At 53.8% G+C, this 24,040-nt stretch overlaps 1 protein-coding gene across 2 annotated transcripts; it reads right to left on the reverse strand.

The window, feature by feature from the left end:
- Positions 1–3,346: 3,346 nt before the first annotated feature.
- Positions 3,347–23,393, reverse strand: LOC106822609 (cytochrome P450 4B1-like). 2 transcript variants are annotated; one of them, XM_014827899.3, is made up of 12 exons: positions 23,129–23,393; positions 11,473–11,614; positions 11,248–11,292; positions 10,551–10,678; positions 9,605–9,729; positions 9,155–9,306; positions 8,896–9,002; positions 7,993–8,183; positions 6,084–6,217; positions 5,268–5,332; positions 5,085–5,167; positions 3,347–4,007 (listed from the first exon to the last, which is right to left on the reverse strand). In XM_014827899.3, the coding sequence occupies exons 1-12, from the start codon at positions 23,306–23,308 to the stop codon at positions 3,815–3,817; spliced, it is 1,545 nt and encodes a 514-aa protein (XP_014683385.1). In that variant the 5' UTR covers positions 23,309–23,393; the 3' UTR covers positions 3,347–3,814. The 2 variants fall into 2 exon arrangements, with proteins under 2 accessions (XP_014683385.1, XP_070366095.1); XM_070509994.1 differs by lacking the exons at positions 5,085–5,167; positions 5,268–5,332; positions 6,084–6,217.
- Between the last annotated feature and the right edge of the window lie 647 nt (positions 23,394–24,040).

A 24,040-nucleotide genomic window follows, 5' to 3' on the forward strand; every position in this document is an offset into this window, starting at 1 on the left:
TCACAGTGTCGCATGGAGTGTTGTCCTCCCTTGGAAGGAGATGGATGAAGAGAAGAGAGAGAGAAGGGGAGGGAAGACAGAGGAGACAAGGAAGGGACACAATCTCTGCTCTGTGGTGCCAGGATCCCAGCAGGGCCAGTCGTGTCCTGTTGCCTCAGAGGCCACAGCATAGGCGTCTGTCCAGGAGGGACTGGGGGGAGCCCACGGGGGCAGATGTGTTGTCTGGAGGGAGAGGACGTCAGACCCCAAGCAGTAAACAGCTATGGAAACTCCCCCACAGGACAGCCCCTTGACAGTCCCCTGCATATCTGGTCAGCCACCCTCAGGGAGGAGGGGCTTCTTCAACCTCCTCACACTGGCAGACTGCGTGGGGACTGGTCCTCCTGATACTGATTCAGGTTAGTTTTGCCCGCCACATGAAATGCCAGTCACCAAGACGAGGTCGCAGCAGAGAAAGGGTTTATTCCCACGGTGGCCAAGCAAGGAAACGGGAAAATAAACCTCAAATGCACCTCCCCAAAAATGGGTGTTAGGGATATTTATGGGATAAATGGGGCAGCAAAGTCTGAACTGCGGGGATAGAGGATTGGCGGTAAGGAGAAGTGAAGTAATTGATGATCTGCACAAGTGTAGTCAAGCTTCATGACTCTCCATAGGACACGTCTTCACAAAATGATGGTGTCAACATGATCTGAGGGTGGCCTCCTGATGTCAAAGTGTCACGTATCGGTCATGTACCCAGGCCAAGTTGAGGAGGCAGTGGTCTTAACAGGCCTAAACTGGACAAGGTGTCAACCCTCAGTTCCTGACACTTAAGCACCTGTTACCATGGTGACCCAAGCATCAGAGTGTTACCTGGGGGGCTGAGCTTTAGTAATGCATTATCTAATTACTTTTGCAAACAGACAACTAACTGAGGATAGTTAAAGCTAGTTGGTCCCCACTTTCACTCCTGACCCTGGGCCCTGACCCTGTACCAGGCCCCTTTGCACTCCTCCACTGGCCTCTCTCAACCCCGCCCTGCTCTCTTGCTGGTCCTGCGCACAGGTCCTTCCCCTTCTCACCCCCTGCCTTTCCCAGCCAGAGCCCAGGATGCCATAGACAGAGCTCCCTGCAGCCTCTGCCTGTGCTGTGATGCCACATTCTGCCTCTGGGAAGGGGATTCTCCCCCAGCCAGTGCTGAAACTCAGAACGAAGGAGGAAAAATTTCCCTGGATTACAGTGAAACCGTGCCTGTACCCACAAGGTTGACATGAGGGACAAAGTAACCAAAGTTTCTGAGCTGATTTGCAGAACAGCAATAGGACCACGGATAAGAAAGCATCTTGCTGACAGCTCCCCGCTATGAAACGTTGCACAGGGGCATTGAAAAGCTAGAATGACTCTTTGTAAACTTTAGACGTCACAGACTAAAAACCCACTGCATCCAACAGGTAGAACTCCCCTGAATTTGCACATGCGACCCATGAACAAACATGAAAGGCAGTCCCGCCTGCACAGGGACTCTTCAAACTTCAGCCCCCAAGGCCACATGCTCCCCCACCCCTACCTAAAACCTCAAATAAAAACCCTTGCTTGTAGCTTTTTGGTGAGTTCAGGATAAGAGCATTAGCTGCCCGTTCTCCTCACTGAGTGTTTTGCAACAAAATTCCTACTTTTTTCCACTACACCTGGTGTCAGAGATTGGCTTGCTGTGCGACTAGTGAGCAAATCCATTTCAGGTTCAGTAACAGTGCCTGCAGCCAGGACCTCCCTCCCAGTCCCCTGCCCTCCTAGGTCACTGGGCTAGTTCGGCCCTGCAGTGAGAAGGGTGAACACTCAGCGCTTGACCGGGGTTGGGGCATGAGAGTAAGCCAGGAGAGTCCTGCACAGGTAGGTCGGCAGGTCTCTGGCATCAGGTGCTGCAGAAGGGCTCGGCTGACCACCTCAGAGAGTACAAGACAACGAGAACCTGGAATTCTGGGCGGCAGGCCATGGACACGAGCTCTAACCACAGGATTCCACAGGAGATAAAGACAGTGACCAAGAAGGGACCCTACTGGCTCCAGGCAAGGGGAAAAGCCCAGGCTGAGTTCACACGCATATGCACACCGCCCCCCCCGACATACATAGAGACACTGCTGTGCAGCCATCCCTGCGTGTGCCCCTCTCGCATCACACTGCACACACACACGTGCACGAAAATGCCTGGGATCATAGGAGGCAGCAGGGAGTGTTTGCAGAGCTGGGAGGACTAGCTCACCTGTCCCCAGCCTGTCCTCCTCTCCCAGAGGAAGCCTCCCCCTTCTCTCAGGCTCCAGAGCTCTCAGCTCTATTTCCCGCTGACTCCTGTCCCCAGAGAAAGTCAGTGCTCCCTACGGAGTCTTGGTCAAAAGAGGCCTGAGTCAGAAGGCCCCAGCTCAAGCTCCTCCCTGATGAGCATCTTGGCAGCTTCCTTCCCTTAATGTTGAAGTGGGATGATGGCCTCCTCCTGGCCTGACTCACAGGCCTCCCGATAATCCAAAGACATAGGGAAGTAGACACATCTTAGACTCTGGCACCACCCATGGGCCAGAGCCGGTTATGACCACTGGGCTCAGCTCGCAGGTGATGGCTATTGAAACCCTATCTTCGCTTGAGCAGAGAAAGGTCTGTCCAGGGTCACAACAAGGTGAAAGTTGGTAGCATGGGGGACAGGTTGGCTGGGGCCTCGGCATCCCAGTCTCAGGTGGGCAAGGAGGTGTGGGTCTGGAAAGGGCTTTGCAGGAGTGAGCAGGTGGCCCATACCAACCTTCCAGGGCTGTGGCCCTCATCTGAGGGGGGAAGCATCAATAGCAGGAAGGATGTGTCTCCAGATGGTGCATCCCAGGTAGCATAGAGACCTCCCAAGTCGCAGGGCCAGAATTCCCCTCTCCCGTCCCTCCCCCATTCTCCATGCCCTCCCTTCCATAGCTGTCTAATTCCTGGGTTGGAGCCCACTTAATGGCCTTGGGCCGGAGCCCTAGAGGCGAGTGTGCCCCCAGCAATCAGGCAGCTGCTGCAGGAACTCCTGGGGAAGGGTCTCTGGTTCAGCATGGACCCCACCTGAGGCCTCCCCAAAAGTCCTTCCTTACAGCTTCGGGCCTCACCTGCCTCAAGGCCTGATTCAAGCACCATCTCTTCCAGGAAGCCCCCTCGAATGCCACTCTGCCACCTTCCCAGCCAAAGCCCAAATGCCCAGAGCACCAGGTGACTGTGACACAGATGCTGACTATGTGAGGAGTGCCACAGAGACCTATCTCGAGGGGCAGAAGACACACCCGTGAGACCATCTTCCATATTCCTCAACCTGGGCGGCGGTCCCCTGGGAGTTTGCTGCAGAAACTCATTCTTCTGGACATTTGTGCTTTAGGCAATTTTTACTTATTTCTGTTAAATTCCAAGTGCACACACAAAAGGGAAACAAAGAAACCCATCTCAGTGAAGGGACAAAGCCACCCCTCTCTCACATGGGGTGGGTGAGTGCCTGGTCATAACCATGAATCCTGAGGCACAATTTCCATTGCGGTCACAGAGGCTGGATATAAGTTTCTGCTACATTTTAAAAAGGCTGCCAATTATGGGAGATAAGTAAAGATTCTAGAAGCAAGTAGGTGCAAGCCCTACACATACAGGCATGATAAGCATTTATAGACAACATGGCCCTGCCCTCGAGGTGACTGGCTACACCAGTGCCTCCTCCCCTTCTAATCTACAACCCCCCGGAAGGCAGAGAGCCACAGCTACTGCACAACCCAGCCTGGGGAGGGCGGTGCCCAGGGACAGGCCATGGCCTGGGCTGTCCGGGGCCCTACTCTCAGCAGAGCTGCTTCCCAGAGCCCGGGCCCAGCGGCTTCAGGTGCAGATGGATGCCATTCCTGGACCGCAGGACCAGCTGAGGCAACGGGATGGGCAGCCGCAAGGGGTCCAGGGCGAACTCAAAGCGCAGCAAGCAGAGGGCCGTGACCACCTTCATCTCGTTCATGGCAAACTGCTGCCCGATGCAGTTCCTGCGGTGAGAGAACAACACGGCATCAGGCTGTGGGGTGTCCAGGGTGAGGGATCCAGTGCTCTTAGTGGCCAAAAAAATCAGTAAGGATTGTGAGGAGAACAATTGGCTGATCAACTGATTGACCTGGGCTTAAGAAACTGATCTTGAGGGCATGGTGAGGGGTCCAGACCGGGTAGATTCACATTCTGGGTTGGGGCTCTCTCTAGTTGTGACTCACCCACCCAGCACCTGCCAGGGACATGAATATGCTAGTGGCAAGAAGAAGGTCCCTGGAACTCACCCTGCCTTAGAGTCACCACAAACCCAGCATGGTCCCCTTGATGAGGACTTTTAGGCTGCTTAATTTTAAAATGGCTTATGATGAGGATTTTTAGGCTGGTTAGTTTTAAAACTACAGATGAGATTCAGGCTCCAAGGAGTGGAATTTGTTTGCCCCTTTGTTGGGAAACATTTACATTTCTAAGGGAAACCTCTATCTGTGAAGATGCCTCCCTCTCTGTGCCAGGAAGAGGGGGGGATGGTCTTATCTCTAGAGGCTCTTGGTCAATGCCAGAGGCAAGAACTTAAGTTGGTTGCTGTCTGGCAATCTCATGTAACTGGTTTAGGGTGGTGGTGTCTAACCTTTCTAACCTTTACTTAATCCGATTTGATTCTTGTCTAAAAGTCATGGGATCACCCAATGACCAGACCCCACCCGCACTGATACCATTTTAACTTTTTTTCATGTTCTTTCCTTTGTCTTGTAAAGAGATGAATCATAAACCTATGCCTTATAAAATTAGCCCTAACCCTCAACTCGGGGCAGCAGCAGGAGCTCTGACTGCCCGTGGGTCCTGTCCCCACACACCAGCTCTGCCTGCCCATGGGTCCTGTCCCCATGCTATTCCACACTATTCTCTAAATAAAAGAGCACTACTGCCAGATCTTGAGAGTCTAAGAAATCTTTCTTTGACTCCTCGGCTCACCGACCCCGCATCACCCTCATCATAGAGTTCCCCAAAATGATGCCTCCCCCACACTTTCCATCCTCACCCGCCCTGCTGCTCACGTCTGGGGAGGTTGGGCCTCTCCTTACCTGGGCCCAGCGGAGAAGGGTATGAAGGCAAAGGGATGGTGCCTGGCCACGTTCTCAGATGAAAAGCGCAGGGGGTCAAAGACCTGAGGGGACAGGCCTTCCTTAAACACCTGCCAGGTGCTGGGGGAGGTGGGCTCCCACAGCCTCCCACCCCATCGGACCCCAGGCCCGAGGATGGGGTACCTCAGGGTCGGGCCACACTGCGCTGTTCCTATGGAGGGCGTAGATGTGCAGAGAGACCAGGCTGCCTGCGGGCAGAGCAGAGGCCTGGTGACCAGGTGGTCCTGGGACAGCCAGGTCTACCTCCTCACTGGGCCAGGATCCCCCAGTGTCCCCACAGCTGGGCACCAGCCTCTGCTTGAGCACTGCCACTGACAGACCCTTCTCTACCACCCTCAACACATCAAAGGGCTTTTGATCATCGTCACACCTGCCTCCTGCAGCCCCAGCTCTGGGCACAGCACCCGGCACAAAAAGGAGCACTGAAGCTACCCCACCACGAGGTAGGACAGGCAAGGACGATTACACACTTTCTGCTTTCAATTAACTGACTATCAGGGGAAGTTGTTATCCATAATGTTATTCTATCAATAGTAACAGCTACCATTCATTGGATGCTTACTATGTGCCAGATACCAAGATAAACTTTCTTTACACAGCCACCACTTACAGTTGGTCAGGTTGTGCACTGCACAGCATCATAGTCTATGGGAATGATGCTTCCTGAAGTTGTTCAGGGCACAACCTGCATGGTGGTCCATGACAGCCCTGATGGACATTGTCTCTAATCCTGACAACAACCTGGTAAGGCAGGGACTCTTCACACTCCCATTTCGTGGAAGAGGAAACAGAGGCTGAGGGGAAGAGGGACCCATTCGTTGTGCAGCCAGGATTGGAGCCAGGCCAAACACAGAGCCTGAGCTCTTCCCCATTGGTGCACAGATTTGGCCAAAGGCACAGAGAGTATCAGAGAACCATCCCCAAAGCCACCCAATCCACCTGCGGGTAGGGAGCGGCCATCCACGAAGCTGACGGGCTTGCTGAGCTGGCGGAACACCTGGGGCACGGGCGGGTAGAGGCGGAAGCTCTCCTTGATGCACATGGTCAAGTAGGTCATCTTGCCCAGATCATCCCTGCCGGCAACACAACCAGGCCGTCCTGGGGATGGGGAGCCTCAGGCTCCCACAGGAAGGCAGGCTCCAGCCCCAGCCTCCCTTTCATCTCCAGCACACACCCGAGAGTCAGAGGGACACAAGCACTCCAAGTGTCCAGGTGAGACTGGACGTGGCGTGGCCACTCAGACCCAGGGGTTCTGGTGCCGCTTGCCTCCATCCCTCCCTCATCTTCACTGCTGGGAAGGGAAAGCACAGGACCCTAGAGGTGTATGTGCACCCAGCCATCAAAGACAATGGCAGCCCTGTCTCTTCCAGGACCCCACAGAAGCCACACAAGGAAAGTTCCTTAGTTCTTCCTGGTATCCCCTATGCAGATAGAATGGAAAGGAACAGGGGCTGATATACACTGGTCAAATGAGGTAATAAATGCGTGAACAACAGAAATCTCAGGTAAAAGTATAAACATATATGTTTTTATTTTCCCTTTTGCCACCATCAAGCTCAGAATGGTCTAACTACAACTATGTGTAACACTTTATTACAGAGCCCCAAACTCCAAGGTTTTCACTCTGGTCCACTTTCATTTGTATTTTATTATTTTATTAAATAAGTTTCCTTTAAGTTGCTTCAAGCTCTAGATGCAATGAAGTGATCTTAAAATAAATATTTTAATTCACTGCCTCCAGGCTGCGTTCACAGTATTACCCAGCCTGGAATGCCCAGCCTTCTCTCACTTCGCCTATCTGAGTTTCACCCCTCCCTGGAAAGCCAAATCAAGCCCCACCCATTCTGACTCCTCTGCCCTCAGTAAGGGGCCACTCCATCTTCCCTACTCCAGTGTTTTCTCTAGTTGTGGTCAGATGACTTTGTCTCTAAAAACTCCCCAAGGGGAGCAACTTGGCTCCTCCTCCTCCTCTCCCCACCTGCACCCCCAACAAGACCTGACACACGGCTGGACACTCTGGGAGGTTTCCAACAGCTGACCAATAAAAGTGGGTAGTGAAGACTTCGTCCTCCAAACCTTAGGCCCTGGAATCCTAGGTCAGCCCCCCTCAAGTGAATTTGAAGTTTCTCCCATCGACTGAGCATCTTCTGCGTCCCTGCTGTGGGCATGCCTCGTGGAGCCCAGAGAGAAAGGTGAGGTGCCTGACCAGATGCTAAGGCCTGAGGCGGGGAGGCAGGGAGAGAGGGATGTCAGGACGGAGGTGGGAGCGGAGCCTGTGGGAGATGCCCAGAGATCATGCTGCAAAGAGAGATCGGCATCAATCGGTGTCCTGTTAATGAGTTCAAGCTTGAACCAAGAAACAGAAAACAATGGAAAGGTTTTCAGTGACGGAGTTTGGGAAACAGCCTTTTCTCCTCCCTAGATGACTCTGGAGGCTGCAGAGCACATGCAAAGGGGGTGGAGGGATCAGCTCCCCTGGCTCTCCCAGCTCTGCTCACCCCCGATTCCCGCCTCTTTCTCTCCCAGAGCTCCCTGCTCTCTGAAGGAACCCAGAAGGGTCATCGGATTCTGCCGTCAGAGGAGGCAGCACACAAGAAATCAGGCTCCTGTTGAACCTTCTCTCAGGACTCATACCTGGAAAGGCTCTGTTGTGGGAAGATGGGCTCAGGGGTGCGTCCATCACAGCTGCCCAAAAACGTCACTCACTGGTGGGACCAGGAGAGCTGCCACCACCCTCACCTGGCTTCCAGGAGGGCTGTGTCATCCAAGGATAACACCAGACAGCATGGGCACAGTCCTTCCCTGGGGCTGAGCAGGACAGACTGGGCTCACCTGCAGCCTCACTCACCACTGGAAGGAGTCTCGGTCGCCAAGGACCTCGCGCACCTCCTCCCGACAACGCTGCTGGTGCTCAGGGTACAGGGCCATGCAATAGAGAAACCAGGAGATGCCACTGGTGGTGGTGTCATGGCCTTCAAACATGAACGTGTCCACCTCAGCGCGGAGCTCGGCATCTGACAGCTTGATCCCATCTTCATCCTGGGTTAGGGGAGGCATAACGACAAGGCCCAAGACATTTGAGGTGGGTACCAAGAGGAAGCCACAACAGTAGTTGTCACATGAAGGTCCGAGGGAGGGAGGGACAGTTCCTTTTCAGACTGAGGGTTAGAACCTTCCCCCAGATTCCTATCTGTTCTCCCAAGCCCAGCTTCCCTGCCTCCTACTCCAGGGAGCCTTCCCTGATCCCTCTAGCCACGTGACCTGTGACCTTACCCAGCCCTGACTGCCAGTTCTGCTCACTTGACACACAGAATGCCACCTGGTGGAGGAAGGGATCTCCGTCAACGTCCAGCCCCTGTCTCCTCCACTAGACTGTAAGAGTCTGGAGGGCAGGGCCAGGTGTTTCTCATCTTCTGGATGAATGAATGAATGAAGAAAGTCTAAGATTCTATGATTCTAGGGCACTAAGATTCTTCCATCCTAGAAGTCTGGAGCTGGTCTTCAGGCCTTTCAGCCTGTGACCCAACCTCCCTTCTAAGACATCTCTCCCCAGGGCCACGGCCAGACACACCCGGCACCATAACACGTCCAAGCCTGTGCTGATATGTGCCATGGGACAAGGAACAGGTCATGTTTGCAGGAGAAAGAAGACAGCAATGGTTAAGAGCCCCTGCTGCTCTCCAGTGAGCCCCGTCCCAGAGGATGGTGTGCAGGCCCTCTGGGACCAGTTCTCAGCTGGGCAGGCACTCACCCGAGCCCCCAAGAGAATGTCCAGGATGTCCAGGTGCCTCCGAGTCCGGATCTTCTCCTGCTCTTTCTCATCCTGCAGGGCTGCCTTCCGTTCCCTGATGACCTGGTCTGGGCCAGAGCACAGGGTGTCACTGGCTGGGGACCCATCCTCAGCTCTAAGGGGAACCAAGCTCTTGCAAAGGGAGGGACCCTGGAGGGGCTGAGAGGAGATGGACTAGAAGGTGGACTTTCTATGGGTGGGCCCTGTGGCAAAGGCCCACCTGTGTGGTCGTGGGCCACCTGGCAGGCACGCAGGAAGCGGCGGCCATGGGGGGTGAGCCAGTAGATGAAGTCGTTGTGGTACTGGAAGGAGTCGATGCGCTGCTGTGTCAGCAGAGTGAGCTCACTGACCGCCTCGTAATAGCTACTGTCCCTGCACAGCCGAGAAAAGGAGGGTCTCTCAGACACTGACTTCCAGCAGAGCCCGAGCAGCTCCATTCCAGAAGCCTCCCCAACTGCAGCGCTTTCTGCCTTCCTCTCCCTGTCCTTAAGTCTCCCCACTAAAGCGAGAATCTGTCACCCTGCCATGGACAAGGTCCTGCTCCCCCCGAGCTGGGGCTCCCCAGGGCAGGACCCTATCTCCTCTGAGGCCAGGGCCCAGGAGTCCTGCCAAGTCTCCCCTCGGACCTGGCCTGGGTGGAGAGTGTGGTCAGCCCCAAGTGCCCCCTGACCTGTGACGCAGGCCAGTGTCTGCTTTGCCAAAGGTGCACTTCATGAGCGTGTCCAGCGCCATGTGGCCCACATCACAGAAGATGTCAAAGCTCTTATCTTCACGAGCCATCTCCTCCCACTTGTCCTGGAGCAGAGAGAGGGAAAGTAATGTGAGGGGCCTGCTGGACTGGGTGCCCCACCCCTGCCCTCCAGAACCCACAGCCTGTCCTCCTCCCATGCACCCCCGGTCCCTGGCCTGGCCTCCATCATGCCGGAATGCGGGGGTGGGGGTGGGTAGGGGCTGCAGGTCAGAGGGCAGGACCAGAAGGCAGGCTTTGCACATGCACAAGGACACTTCCTCCCAGCCGGGGCAGCCTGCATAGACGGGAAGAGGAGGCCCAAGGGGTGGTGAGCTCCCCAGCACAGTCTGTGAGTAAGTCAGGCCTGCAGTCATGCTGGGGAGGAGTTCCTCCAAAAGGAGGATCCTAGCCCTGGTAACCTCTGGGATTATCAGCCCCAAGACCCTGAGCCTGCCCCCTGACCCCAGCATCCCTTTTAGAGATGAGGTGCTAATGCGGTTGTTTGATGCAGTCAAGGGAGACAGAGAATGAGGAGACACTTTTCACATGTGAAAGGCCTTCCTAATATCCTCACACACAGGCAGCCCTCAAATCTGCTACAGTAGGAGCCTTCTTGGAGCCTCACTGAGGCCCTTTGGTCTGCAAGGGAGGGCTGGGTCTCCTGGTGGAGATGAGGGCCAGGGCTGCCTGGCCACTGGGACATTCAGCACCTGGTCAGCACCTGCACTCAGCAGGTGGCAGGTGGAGAAGGCTCAGCACTGCTGTGGCAGGCAGAATGGGGCCTCAGGGCCTCAGTGATTCTCCTCGCTGCCCTCCCCCAGGGAAAGCCAGGTGGGGAGGGTCTGGCCAGCAGCCACAGCCTCCAGGAACCTGACAGGGTGCTCACCAGCATGGTGTGGGCGGAGTTGGCGAACACGGCCACGTAAGGCTTCAGTACATCATAATGGAAGCCAGGCGTGAGCAGCTTGCGGTGCTGGAACCACTTGGGCCCATGAAGGACCAGCAGGCCTTTCCCTGGGGAAAGGATGGGAGAGGGAGTGCTGGTCAGTCCACACAATCCTGCCCCACCCCTGGTAGCCTGGGGACAAGCACAGCCCACCCAATCCCACCCCTGTCCTGCCTGCCCAGCCGCATATCCCCACCCAGCTCTGCCTTCCAGCCACTCAGAAGCCTCACAGCCTCCGTGACACCTGCCTTGGTCCTACCACCCTTCCATTCCTCAGGCTCTGCCCTGTTCACCAAAACCCATCAAATCTCTTAGGACCAATCTAGTGCCACCTCCTCCAGGAAGCTGTTCTGCACACTCACACATTTTCAGAGGCCTGGCCCTGCCTTTCCAGGGAGAAGGACTCAGCCAGCAGGAGAAGGTACCTGAGCCCCATTTCCCGACCAGCCAGGGGATCTTCTGCCTCCTTCCCTGTCTCCCCATGGAGCAGCTGAGCTTAGGAGGGGCCCTTGGGAGCCTGGTAGTCTGGTTAATGGGATAACTGACTAAGTGGACGGGGCAGGGAGTGGCAAAGCAGGGAAGGATCCTGGTCGCCCAGCTCCAAAGGTCTGGGCTGGGAGGGCAGGTGCCCACTCACCAATCCACTGAAGGAGGAAGTCATAAACATCTGGTGCCTTCGGGTCTGCAGGAAAAAGAGAAGATCAGGCGAGCTGGGGACTGGGAGATCCCACAGGAGTCTTGCTGATAAACAGGATGGGGACTTCAGCTGCCCCGACTCAGGGGGCAGGCCTGGGTTCCTCCCCACATGGTGCTCTAAGACCTTTGTTCTTATGAAGCCCCACCCTCTCCCAGGACCACTCACCCCCTCGGCTATACACAGCTTTGGCATAGTCAGGCTCATAGATGTTCAGGAAGCCAAGGAACTGCCCATACCAGAGTGGGTGGGCGTAGGGGAACTGGTGGGCCCAGGACACCACCTTGTCCAGGCTCCCCGTCTGCTGGATCTGAAATGGCAACAGAGGTCCAGGCCACTCAGGAACCCAACATCACCAGCCAGGCCCCAAGATCCTGGGCAGGGAAGAGAGGAGGCCACCCAGACAGTCCCTTGGAGGGTCTCTCCCTCCTCTTGCACCCCCTCCCAGCCAGTCCCCCAGTCCCATCCATCTCTGGGCTCAGGCCCCTCTCCAGCCCCAGAGCCACTGCTTTAAGCCCAAGCCACCCTCTTATTGCACTTGGCTTGACTCAACAACCCCAAACTGGCCAAGCTGCTTCCATCTCCTTCCTGCTACCAAGACTCTGTCAACACTGCAGCCAGAAAGAGCTTTCTCTTCAGCGCTAAAGCTTTTTCATTAGAAAGATTATACCAGCTTGTGCAATACAGAAACACCTCGATTCCACCCCTGTGAAGTCCTTTGACACATTTTTATTGGGGACCTGGCATGTGCAGGACACTGTCTAGACGTCTCAGGGGAATGAAGCAGACATGGTCCTGCCCTTTCATTCTCTGGGGAAGGCTGATAATAAGTAAGTAAACAGTTAGGTAAAAGCACTACAGACAGTAGTGTCTGTGAAGAAGGAAATAAACCTTGTGCTATGAGACAGACCAACAGGGAGACCTGCTTAGATGGAGTGATCCAGGATGGCTCCTGTTGGAGATGACATTTCAAGTGGAACCCAAAGGATGACAAGGAGCTGGCCAGGGGAAGAGTTAGGGAAGAGCCTTTCTGGTTAGGGAACAGCAGGCACAGAGGCTCTGGGGTGGGAAAGAGTGTGGGGTATTCCAGGAGCTGCCACTTGGTGGGACAGAGGTCTGAGATGAGATTGGAGAAACCATCCAGAGGGAGCTGTGTGCTCTCTGAGGGTTTTATAGCTCAACTACTCACCCAGAGGGGTTTTGTGTAGATAGAGTGTGTGATAAATACTTTTATGAAAACTTCTGCATTGCATTTAATACATCTTGTCCCTCTTTTCAAACTAGTCCATAACCGTTGTGTGGCATTCAAGGCCCTTGACTGACATAACGCCTGGAGGCACCTAGCGCTGGATCCCGCACAGACTAAGCCTCGACTTCCCTCCCTGCAAGCCTCCCCTTCCCAACACCTTCCTCCAAGTCTCCTCCCTGCCTCTCCCGCCACATCCTACTCCCGATCACCCCCAAACTGTACTAGAGAATGTGCTCTGAACACGCCCTGAGATCCTTCCACCTGTGGCTAAGGACTAACCAGACCTTGTCCTGATCCCCTGGGAAGCTGACCTTGGATTACACTCTCCAACTCCGTCTCCCAGGAAACCTGGTAACTGGAGAATGTTAACGGTGTTGCTAGTGTGGAAATTAATCAAAGAAACCGTAACTAAGTTGCAGTCAGGAGGGCCTGGAGCAGGAACACTCACCCCTACCCCATATGTCCATTACCCCAACCAGGAAGAGAGGGATGCTTGCATCTCGGACAGGAACTAAAACTGCTTTAATACTGAAGGAAGATTTCTCTCCCCACCTGGCAACAGCCCAGCCAGTGAGAAATGCTGCAGCCCAGCCAATGAGAAGCTGTTGCCGCCCTGAACCGCTACTTCCCCTCAATGGACTTTCCTCTAGAACAGCCACTCCCGACTCCCCCTTTTTCTGTATGAAACCAGCTCCCCCCCTTTGTCTTCTCGATTTGCCTATGGTGCCGTAACGTGCACTTCCCAAATCTCAATTCTTTTGGCTGTTCCCAAATAAACTCATTTTGACAATAAAATAAGCAATTTTGCTTTTGAAGATGACACTCGACAACATGGCTATGGCAAAAATGAACATGGGTTGGTAAATAACTTCTGAACTGCGAAGAACCACGAATGAACTATCAGGAGGACACCATGCTTTGGGCTTCCCTGAGTTTGGTGACTCCTGTAATGTGCGTGGATGCTGCAAGAACCCTGGGATGGTTAGGGGACACTGGAGTTCTGTGGGGCATCGGGATTCTAAGACAGGATGGGCCCACACCCACTGGCGTGGATCGACCATGTCTGTGTGGATGTGGTGAGGAAACAGTGACGCTGCCTTGCTGGCAAGCTGCCCAGATCCTCAGAGTGGACTGATGCTCACTGTGCCTACAGTAGGCTTGTGAGTGTGAATGCTTAGAGCTACGATGGCCTCCTGGGGTGTGGCATCATCTCTGTGCCTTTGCTTAGACCATTCCTTGCTCATGGTACACACTCTAGCCAGGACGCCTGCTGAAATTCCACCTGTTACTCGACATCCAGCTTGAATGCCCTTCTCTGGAAACTTCTCCAGTCCTCCGTGACTGAAATCTCTACCTCCTCTCAGCCTCTCCAGCCCTGCTGGGACCTTATCCACATTGTGCTTCCTGTTACAATTGCTTGCACCCAGAACAAAACAAAATTAACACTGTTAACATTGACATTCATTGACCATTTAATGTGTTCAGACACTGTGCTAATCCTGCTATTAAATTCTTTCCTTTAATTCTCACAAAATGCTATAAAACGGGCACTACCATAATTCCCATTGCACACGTGAGGAAAGGAGGCTTGGTCACATGGTTCATTAGCCATGGAACCTCCACCTCTGGGTTTCCCAAGTGCACAGATCACACTGTGGCATCTCCAGGTCACCGTGGAGCTCTGCACAGGGCCTCAGACACAGTCCAGGTGGTGGTCCCACCAGCACTTCCTGTGTGGGAGCAACAGTGCAGATTTCCATTTGTTTTTCCTGCAGGCCCTAGTCTGCCTGCTCTGGCTGGTGTCCAGTTTCACCTCTTGTTTCCACTTTCTGCCTCTGTACATAGAGAATGGAAGGGGACAGATTTGTGTTGAGTATCTACTATATGCCGGGTTCTATGTGAGGGAGTTCACAGATTGCCTCACGCACCTAACGTGGAACAGATAATTACTCACATGTTACAGATGAGAAAACTGAGGCTCAGAGATGTGAACTGACTTGCCTATTGCTTGTAGGTTAGTAGTGCTCTAACTCAGGTTAGAGCCCCACACACTCTTCTGTACATTGAAGTCTGTCAGGGCTGCTGTGTCAGTTGCGTAAGTTGTGCACTGCGCAATTCAATGTGTGCCATTCATGTTGAGGTCTGTGCAGGTGCTGGTCCCCCTTTTCCTCCCTGTAAAGCGCCCTTTATAGTCATAATCCACTCAACTAACCCATGCTGTATCTTCCTGGAAACAGCCTTGACGAACGACACAGGGCATCTGGTAATGTAGCCCCCTAGGATCTTTCTCTGACCCAAGCCACTTCCCCCAAGGGCCCTGGCGTTTCAGCCTGGCTGCTCTGGTCTCCAGCCACCCATCTGTGCCTTCTCCGGGTTTCCTCTCCTCCAGACCCTCTGCAGAGGCCAGTGTAATCTCCCCACGGATCCCCTCCCTCACTGCCTCTGAACTCGGCATCCTGAGTTGACCCAGGGGGGTTGTAAGAGTTTTCACTGCCCTTGTGCACACCTGTCAAAAACGGCACAGAGTGATGAAGCTCATCTCCATCCACTGGTAAGAGGGAACCTTCTGGTGTCCCTAACCCCTTCCCTTTCCTGCCTCCTTCCTGGCTCGTGTCCCTGGGAATGTCCCCTTCTTCCTGTGTCTCTCTTGTTTTTCCAACTGCCATCCTGGGTTTTCCTTGCCAACTTTCTGATCTCCATGGCTGTTCCCCTGCTCTCCATTCCTCCCAGGTCCGGGAAGCCCAACTGGACAGAGAGCAATGAGAGGCTTAGGTCACAGGGAAGCCAGACTCATGGGATCTCAGGGTTGCAAGGAGCTCTTGGTGGATCTGGTTCATCTGAGTTCCACTCCCCTCCTCATCAGCCATGAGTGTGACTCTCTGCCGCATCTCTGCCAGGGACTGGAGACCCTGATGTCATGCTGACCACGGGTTCACAGCTTGAGCTGGCCCCTGCCTCCCTGTGCCAGCTTTCTCCTATGTGCCCTGATTGTCCCAGGAACCTGGTAGGAGTGAGGACAGCTCTCTGCACCTGGCCCCACTAGTGGAACTGCAGCTTCTCCAAGAGGACTGGGCATCCTCTCTGGGGGCCAGATGGCTGCCTGGCCAGCTCCTCTGGGTTACACAACGGGACACCTCAGACCCGTCCTCAGATGCCCCAAGCTGGGATCCCTATAGAGCTCTGAAGATGGGCTGCCTTGTTTTTCTCCAGGAGGAAGGAAGTAGGGAAAGAGCAAAGCATGGTGATTCGCTGAGCCCAGCTCCCCAGCCGCACTCCCTCAGCCTCACAGTTGCACTCCTTGTTGGCCTCGCCAAGAAAACAAATCGGGGTGGATTGGCAAGCGCAAGCATAAGTCACTATCCTCTTCTCCTCCCCGACAGTCTGAGTAAGCTTTGCTCCAAGCATCAGATCTGAGACTTCAACATCACCTAGAGCAAGCACACTCCATCTTTACAGGTGAGAACAGTGCAGCCCACAGACCACAGGGAGTTGTCCCACATGAGTCAGGTAGACTGCGACACTGACTCAGGCTCTTTTGCTGCCTCCCCTGTTAGCAAGCCTGCCCAGGCCAGCAGCCAGTTGACCTGGAGCTCAGTTGGCCAGCCTTCAAGAAACAAGCTGCCTGCTCAGCCAGTCAGTTCAGCCACAGCTCTCCCAGGGGGCTGCTTGGGAACAAAAATACATCTGCTCAAAGTGGGGATGAGAGGTCAGAAAAACAGATGGTTAGCGAGGGGAGAGGGCAGGGCTTTCCTCTTCCCCACCATGGTGCGGCTGCCTCCAGGCAGCTCATGCTGATCTCCAATCCCAGTACCCAGGGTGGCCTGGCCCAGCACCTTAACCAGGTGGGAATCCAGCCCCAAGAGCTCACACATCTCTGGGGACAGAAAACTGACTGCTTTTCAAACAGCTCAGCCACCCTTGGACTGTCTTAATTGCTTTAAAATACTTCTTGGTCACTGAACAGAAAGCCACCGGGCTGTGGCCCCCCCATAAGTCTCCAGTCTGTCTCTGGGGTGACACAGGCTCCCACAGCCCAGGCACGTCCTGCAGGGATTGGGGATCAGGGGCCAGGTCCTCCTGGGTCTGCTCTCCTCCGGGATGGACATCCTCAGGTGCCCTTGGGGGCCCTAGTCACAGTCATCTCCCCCACCACACAGTCACTGTCCCCCCAACAAGATTGGTCAGCACTCTGCGTGTGAGTGAGCCCTAGCCAGTGTCAAGGACAGCAAAGCTGTATATTCAAAGCTCAAGGGTTAGGAGCACCCGCCAAGAGGAACCAACTAAAATTGAGAAGTGGAAGTATCTTTGAAATAGCCATAAAAATCAGTCCAAAAAAATGCACTCAAATTACACAAACTTTTTGGGGATTCAACTATGGGATTGAGCGCACAGCCACGGGAGCCTGGAGAGAGGGGATCCAATGTGTAACGCCCCAAGGAACAGAGAAGTGACTCCCTCCACAACAGAGTGACCAATGGGTGGCTTCATCCTCCAGCCTCTTTTTCAGAGACAAGTGTGCAACTACACATATACGTGTGAACGTGTGAACACAAGAACACGTGTGAACAAGCAACACACAGAGGAACCTCTGGCTCAATAGGAAGAGCACAGAGACTTTGGGTGAGATCGACATGAGTCACCACGACTCCCCTAGGCACACATATTGGCTAAGAAGTGATGGTGGTGCGACAAGTCAACAGAGTGGAGCCATTTTAAAATAAAGCTGGCACAGCCATTTCAGAGGAACTGCCTACACGTCGTACTCCTGGAAACTTTGGACTGTTTGGACAGGGCCAGAACTTTAGCCTGGGCCAAACAAATATTGTCTTCCAAACAACTGTGAAGCTAATAGGAAAACAGACATCTCGAGACAAAGACTGATGATGGTGGACTCTCTTCCCTCTTAAATTGGTTGCTGTTTTTGAAGACTGACAGTGGGCCTTGCCAAAGTTTCACAATGTTCAAGTCCAGGTGTTTCTGTTCCAAAGCGTATGCTCTGCCCCAACCCTCCCTGTGCCAGCACCAAAGATGAACACAGCCCCAGTGATGACCCTGGTGAAGGGGGAGCACAGGGAAGCACCCAAAAACCTAAGAATACAGCAGAGTAGGGGCCAAGAAGTGCCCAAGAGTCCAGAGGGCTGCAGACATTGGTCCTCACCCTGTGTCAGCAGCTTTACTGCCCTGAGTTGGGTCCCGCAGGGATTCATTCACATATTCAAAAGGGCATGAGCACCCAGTCTCAATGCCAGGCATGGTGCCAGATCCAGGGAACACAGTGAGAACAACACAAGCCCTGACCTCCTGAGCTTACATTCCAGGTGGGGAGAAAGGAAATCAGCAAGAATCAAATACACCAGTAAGATAATTTCAGGTAGGAAAACTCAAGGAAGAAAAATACAGCAGGATAAGGGCAGGGCTGCTACTGTAGACGGGAGCTGTGAGGGTCAGGGAAGGTCCCTCTGAGGTGACATTTGAGCAGAGATCAGCAGAAAGACCTTCTAGAAAGCCCCGTGGCATTGGCCACAATCTGCACCTCCATAACTTCTCTTTCCCCAACTGTCCCCTCCAGCCCTCTGCTCCTGGCTCCCAGAAAAGTAGCCTTGCTTTTCTTCCCAGAGAAAATAGAAGCCATTAGATAAGAAATCCCTAAAGGCCAGCCACCAGACCTGAAGAGCCAGCTGCCCTCACCCAGCCTCCCCACCTTCCCTTCTGTGCCAGTAGAGGAGGAGTCCAGGGCCTCTCCAAGGCCAATCCCTTTAGGTTCCAACCCTCCCTTCAAGCACCTCACCCATCAATCAGTCCCTATCTCTCCCACATCACAGACCCCACCCTCTCCACTGGCTCCTGCCCTTCTGCATTTAAAACAGGCTCAAGTCTCTGGCACTTAAAAAACAAAACAAGATTCCCCTTGGTTCCACTTCCTCTTCTAACTTACACTCCACTTCCTGCTCCCTTCATTACCTAACATCTCCAAAGAGCTGACTCCGCTGTTTCCACTTCCGCCCTCCACAGCCCCCACCTCTCTGCCACTGCTCTTGCTAAGATGACCAGTGCCCTCCTTGGTGGTAAGCCCAGAGGACTTCCAGATGCTGTGACACAGTCGATTCCCCTCTCTTTCTGGAACTCTCTCCTACATGTCCTCTCACCTCTCCTGATGCCCATTCTCAGCAATTCTCACCCATCATATGTTAAATGATGATGTTAAATGAAATGATGTTAAATGAAAGATGGAGGCTCCCAAAATCCAGCCCTTGGCCTCTTCCCACACTGTACATTCTCCCCATAGGCTCTCATCAGCTCCTGTGGCTTCCTTTCCCATCCTCCTGACACTGCTTCCTAAATCAACAGCTCCTTCCAGATTATCTTTCTCCTGAGCTCCAGAAACAAGACCAACCACCCCTGGACATCTCTGCATGACCCCTCAGACCCAACATCTCCAAACATGAACACAGCACGTTTGTCCCCCAAATCTGCCTCTCCTTCTGTACCTAGGAATGGAACCACCATCCACCCTGATACCAGCCAGAATCATGGAACGGAGTTTTCCCCGTGATTTATAGAGATACCAAGGTGGGTGCCTTGTGGAGGCTGCCCCTCTCCCCTGCAGGTCCACCAAGTTATTCTTACACTGGACTCCAGAAACTGGAATTAAGACAGCCTGATGTAGCAGCTCCCATGAGGAGGGTCCTGCCATGACAATCTCCAAATCCAGACCCTAACATTCTTATGCCCAGAGACAGACAGCTGCCGCCAGCCCCTCAGCCTCCTCTTCCTGGGTCTCAGATGCACACATGTTTATACCTAAATATAGAAATTCATTCCTCCTGGTTACAGTCCAGTCTTGTGGATCAAAGGTCCTTTTCTCTCTTTAGGTGACTTTGCCGAACTCTGCTCTGATCCAGCTATGTTGATGCCACAGTGTAACAAAGCTCCCAGGGCAATCCTGTGCCCCCTTTTTTCCTAGCGCATGAAGGGGGCCTCACTGTCACCCCACATCCGGCTGTGGTGGGGCCTTAATGCCTCCCTTTTCTGTGCCCACGGTGCCAAGACAGCCGCTCTACCTCTCACTTCTCTCTGTCTCGCTGCTTCACTCCTCCAACATCTGCCTGAGTCGCTGCCTCCGCCTCGTCCTTGTCTCCCTAAATCATCTGAAGTCTGCCAATCTAGTCCCCACCAAAAGCCAAAGTGACCTTTCTACCACACGAATTTGAGCTTGTCACTCCCCTGCTGTAATCCCTTCAATGGTGCACAATTGCTCTCAGAATAAAGTACAGCCTTCTGACAAGGTCCTACGTGGTCTGCCCCTACTCACTTCCAGCTTCATCGTCTCCGTTCTGTCTCCCTCTCATCACTCTAGCTGTGCAGAGCTGGTAACATAGGCACATACTAGACTTCGAGAAACAAATATTTGTTGAACAAACTTATTTTCTAAACACACAACACTCTTTCCAGCGTCTGTGCCTTTGCGCAGGTAGTGTGTTCCACTCTTCCTTCTGCACGTCCACAGTCTGCTGCTTCCAGATCGCATAGGCCTCACCTCAGCATCCCCTTCCTGGGCCCAAGGATCTGGAACACTGCGCTGTGTTATTTGTTTCCTATAGACCGAGGTCCTCAAAGGCCACCTCTAGTCTTGTTTCTTCATCCTCTGGCCTCAGCATAGGGCCAGGTCCAGAGTTATTGATCAGATAATGCTAGTTGATTGGGAAAAGAGAGGCCTCATCTGGCTCCCAAAGACTGGGTTGATTTGGGAGGAAGGGAGAGGAGGAAGGAAGCAAATGCCTCAGGGTGTTTTGCAGCAAGAAAACCTCTACAATGCTTTAGCACCTGACATCCATCTGCCCAGCAGTTTGCAAAGCACCTGTACTTGATCTCTTCTGATCCTCTTCTAGCCCAGTGAGGTAAAAAGGCTTATCTCCACGTTATTGACAAGGAAAGGGAAGCCCAGAGAGGAGGCACAGTGAAGCCCCATGATCAACACTGCCGAGTGAAAATGAGCCAGAGCCCCAGACCAGGACTCTTCACTGCACAGCACAAGGGGAAGGGAACAGTGCCAGTGATGGGTGGGGCCAGAGAAGAGGCCAATGCAGTCTCAGAGGGTCACCTTTCCCAGGCTGGGAGCTGGCATTTCCCCCTCCCTTCCCCGACCTCCAACACAGGCACACAGACAGACACAGGTCAGATTCACGGGCCCCTCCCAGGGGCCCCAACCTCAGGCCAACAATATGGCTGAGCACCTCCTATGTGCAAAGTCCTCCCTGGGCCCCGAGTGGAATGAGGGGGACCCTACAAGAATAGGACATGAGCCTGCCTCAAGGGGACACATTCTGAGAACTGAGGAGGATCACAGGTAGATGCTTCCAGGGCCTCCAGACTGTAACTGGAGATGAGAAGGGAGCAGTTAATCCTGATGGACAGCTCTTCCCAGCCCCGGGCCCTTCCTTCCACCACCAGTCCTCCTCCTTCCCGTCCTATCCCGTCATTGCCAGGCCCAGGAATCAAACATCAGTCATTCTGTATGGACTGATCGTGTCCTGAATGAAAAGGCACAAGTCCTGGGCCCAGTCTTGTCTCAGTTCCTTAGCTACCACATGGACATAGGCAAACGCCTTGCCTTTCTGAACATCAATTTTCTTGTCTTGATGTTAGAAAAAATAATCCCTCTCCTCCCTCCCCATTTCTCAGGCTCAGGTTTGGCTCTGACCGAGAGCAGAAGCACCAAGACCTGGAGGAAGGCAGAGGTGTGGTGTCTGCCAAGGCTCCCAGGAAACCTTTGTAGCTCCCAAGAGCAGCAACTTCTCTAGTCCTGCCCACCACTCCTGGCACCAAGGCCCTTCAGTTACTGTGTGGGAGCCAAGAAGCCAGAGCTGAGCTGTGTTCCAGGCCCTCCACACACTCTCAAGGTGGAAGGCAGGGGCATTTGGGAGAAAGAGGGCAGCCAGCTCTGACATGGGGATGAGGGAGCCAGGTCCCTGTCCTAGGGAAGACCATGGGCTAAGGGCAAGCCCAGGCTTGATGGAGGCAAGTAGAAGTGGAGAGGACACGAGAGGGAAGGGATTGAATGTCTCCTTAAGTGCCTCTCATACCCCTGTGATGGTCGGATCACAACCTTGCCATGGCCTCCTTGTGGACTTAGCAAAGCCTCTCCCAAATCCCTCCTGGTCCCTCCACATGTCCTCTCCATCACTCTGTCTCCTCTGTCGTCTCCCCAAACTACTCTCCAACATTCACTGTTTGTTTCTTTTGGTGATGCCTGCTCTGTGCCAGGCCTTGTGCAGGACCCTGAGGGCACAGCGATGAATCTGACCAGATCTCCATCCTCTAGGTCTAGTGAGGAAGATGAACCAGTAAACAGAAGATGACAATGCAATGGGACAAGTGGTGAGATACAGAGCATGGGGCTGATGCTCAATCCTGGTTAGGTACCCCACCTCGCCTGGGGCAGGGAAGGCTCTGCTGTCTGTTTTCCCCTCTAGACAGGAAGCTCCTTGAGAGCAGGGCCTGGGTCTAATTCATCTCCCAGACCCATCCTTCCCTCTGCTGAGTGTCTCCAGGATGCATGTAGGTTACCAGGCCATCCTGAAAGGGTTGTTATTTGAAGGGGCAAGAATAAGCCTGGGCAGTCCTCACCCAGAGGTCAAGCACATTCCCATCATCAATCGTGGAGGAGACACAATTCCCTAGACTGGAAATGGGAAAGTGTACTCAGGAGGTGGAAGAAGTCATCACGCCTCTCTCTGAGCCTTAATCTCTGGCTTCCCAACCCTGGCTGCAGATCAAAACACTTGGGGAGGTTTCCAACTTCAGACTTCTAGTTCTAATATGGTAATTAGGATCTCTAGGGACTCTGGAGGAGCAGATTTCTCAGAAGGAATCTGCTTCTCCCAGTTGATTCCAGTGCAGGTGTCCCTTGCCCTGTGTTCAGAAACCTCTGGTCCACATCCCCATTATGGCAGGGGACTGAGAGGTGTTCCTGACAATGGATGCTAAGGTGGGCCCCACCACGCTGAGATAACTGGGCAGAACAAGCCAGGATTTGAACCCAGGAGATGCCACGGCTCCCAAGCCAGCCCAGAGGTTTGGCAGGGAGAACCCCACCTTCGGGCCACCAACCGCTCACTCACCTGGAGAGGTCTCTCAGGTGACAGCACTCATCTCTGCCTTCACTTTCCTTTTCAGTCTTAAAAATGGAAATCTTTACATTGCACAGAACAAAGGGGGCGCTGGTCACCCTCTAAACAACATTGCCTAGTTCTATCGGACTGTCCAGGGGATTTCTCCCCAGCACTCTTGCTGAGCCCTTAGCACAGCATTGTGTGAACCTTGGGCCTCAGAATGATGGGAAGGAGTCTGCGGCATGCTTGGGCCCCAACTGTGAAGTGTTCCCCATCTGAGGCCAGCTCAGAAGGCAGCAGTGAGGGGGAGATCAGTGGAAAGCTGAACGGGAACCATGGCTCCAAGATGTCATCCCCCTGCCCAAATGTAGCATCTCCGTACATGGCCCCAGAGGATTATGCCAGACTCTCTGAAGGAGAGGAGGCTATTTTCTTTCTCTGCCCCTCTCTCCCCTCCACGTACCTCGAGGGCGTGCCCGAAGAGCCAGTGCGTGGGGGGCCCTGGGAAGCTGTCCATAGCCCTGGCCAGCTTCTGCCTCCGCAGCAGCAGACTAAGGAGCTTGAGGAAGCCTAAGACCAAGATCAGTCCAGAAGCCCACAGGCCCAGGTGGGACAGACTCAAGGGGAGCAGGACAGGCACCATGGCTGGAGATGCAGCCACCTAGTCTCTGGCCTGCCTCCTGCTGTCCCGGGTTCCCTTGTACTCTGGATCCAGGCACCTGCCAGCTCCCACTCCCAGGCACGCCCTACAGCCAGTAGCAGCCCAGGCTGGGCTGAGCTCCACAGGGCGGAGACAGCAGCCTCAGGAGTCACAGACAACAGAGGAGACAGAACTCAGCTACAGAGAAACCAGGCAGTGGACTTCAAAGAACCCAGGCAATGGCTGTCCGGCCTTGGTTCCTTGGAGGAGCACACAGAAGGCAATTCTTGGTGTGATCATCACATGATAACGACTGCCTTTTCATCGAAGCACCTTGTATGTTTCAGGCACTTTCGAAACACTCTCTCGTTTAATCCAAACAGGCAGGTCATAGGTACTTGCTCTTCATACCCATTTTCCTGATAACGTAACTGAGGCTCAGCTTGCCTGTCCTCTCTAACGAGTAAAGCTTCCACTGTCCCCATCAGTATGGACCACGGGGAGGGATGCATTTATGCCAGGCTCATGATGCTCTGAGTCCTTTGTTGTGAGACAATTTCAGGGACAAGATTCTAGCCCCAGAAGGGAGATCCTGGGTCAGAAAGAAGCCAACTCCACCCCCAAGACCACAGTACAAACTTGACGCTAAGGAACATAGAATATTACTTTCAGGATGGTAAAGAGAGATCATTACAAGCAATACTCCTGGATTGATGGAGCGAGACACCTGGGCCC

This window comes from Equus asinus, chromosome 5 (assembly GCF_041296235.1).
Source record: "Equus asinus isolate D_3611 breed Donkey chromosome 5, EquAss-T2T_v2, whole genome shotgun sequence".
NCBI lineage: Eukaryota > Metazoa > Chordata > Mammalia > Perissodactyla > Equidae > Equus > Equus asinus.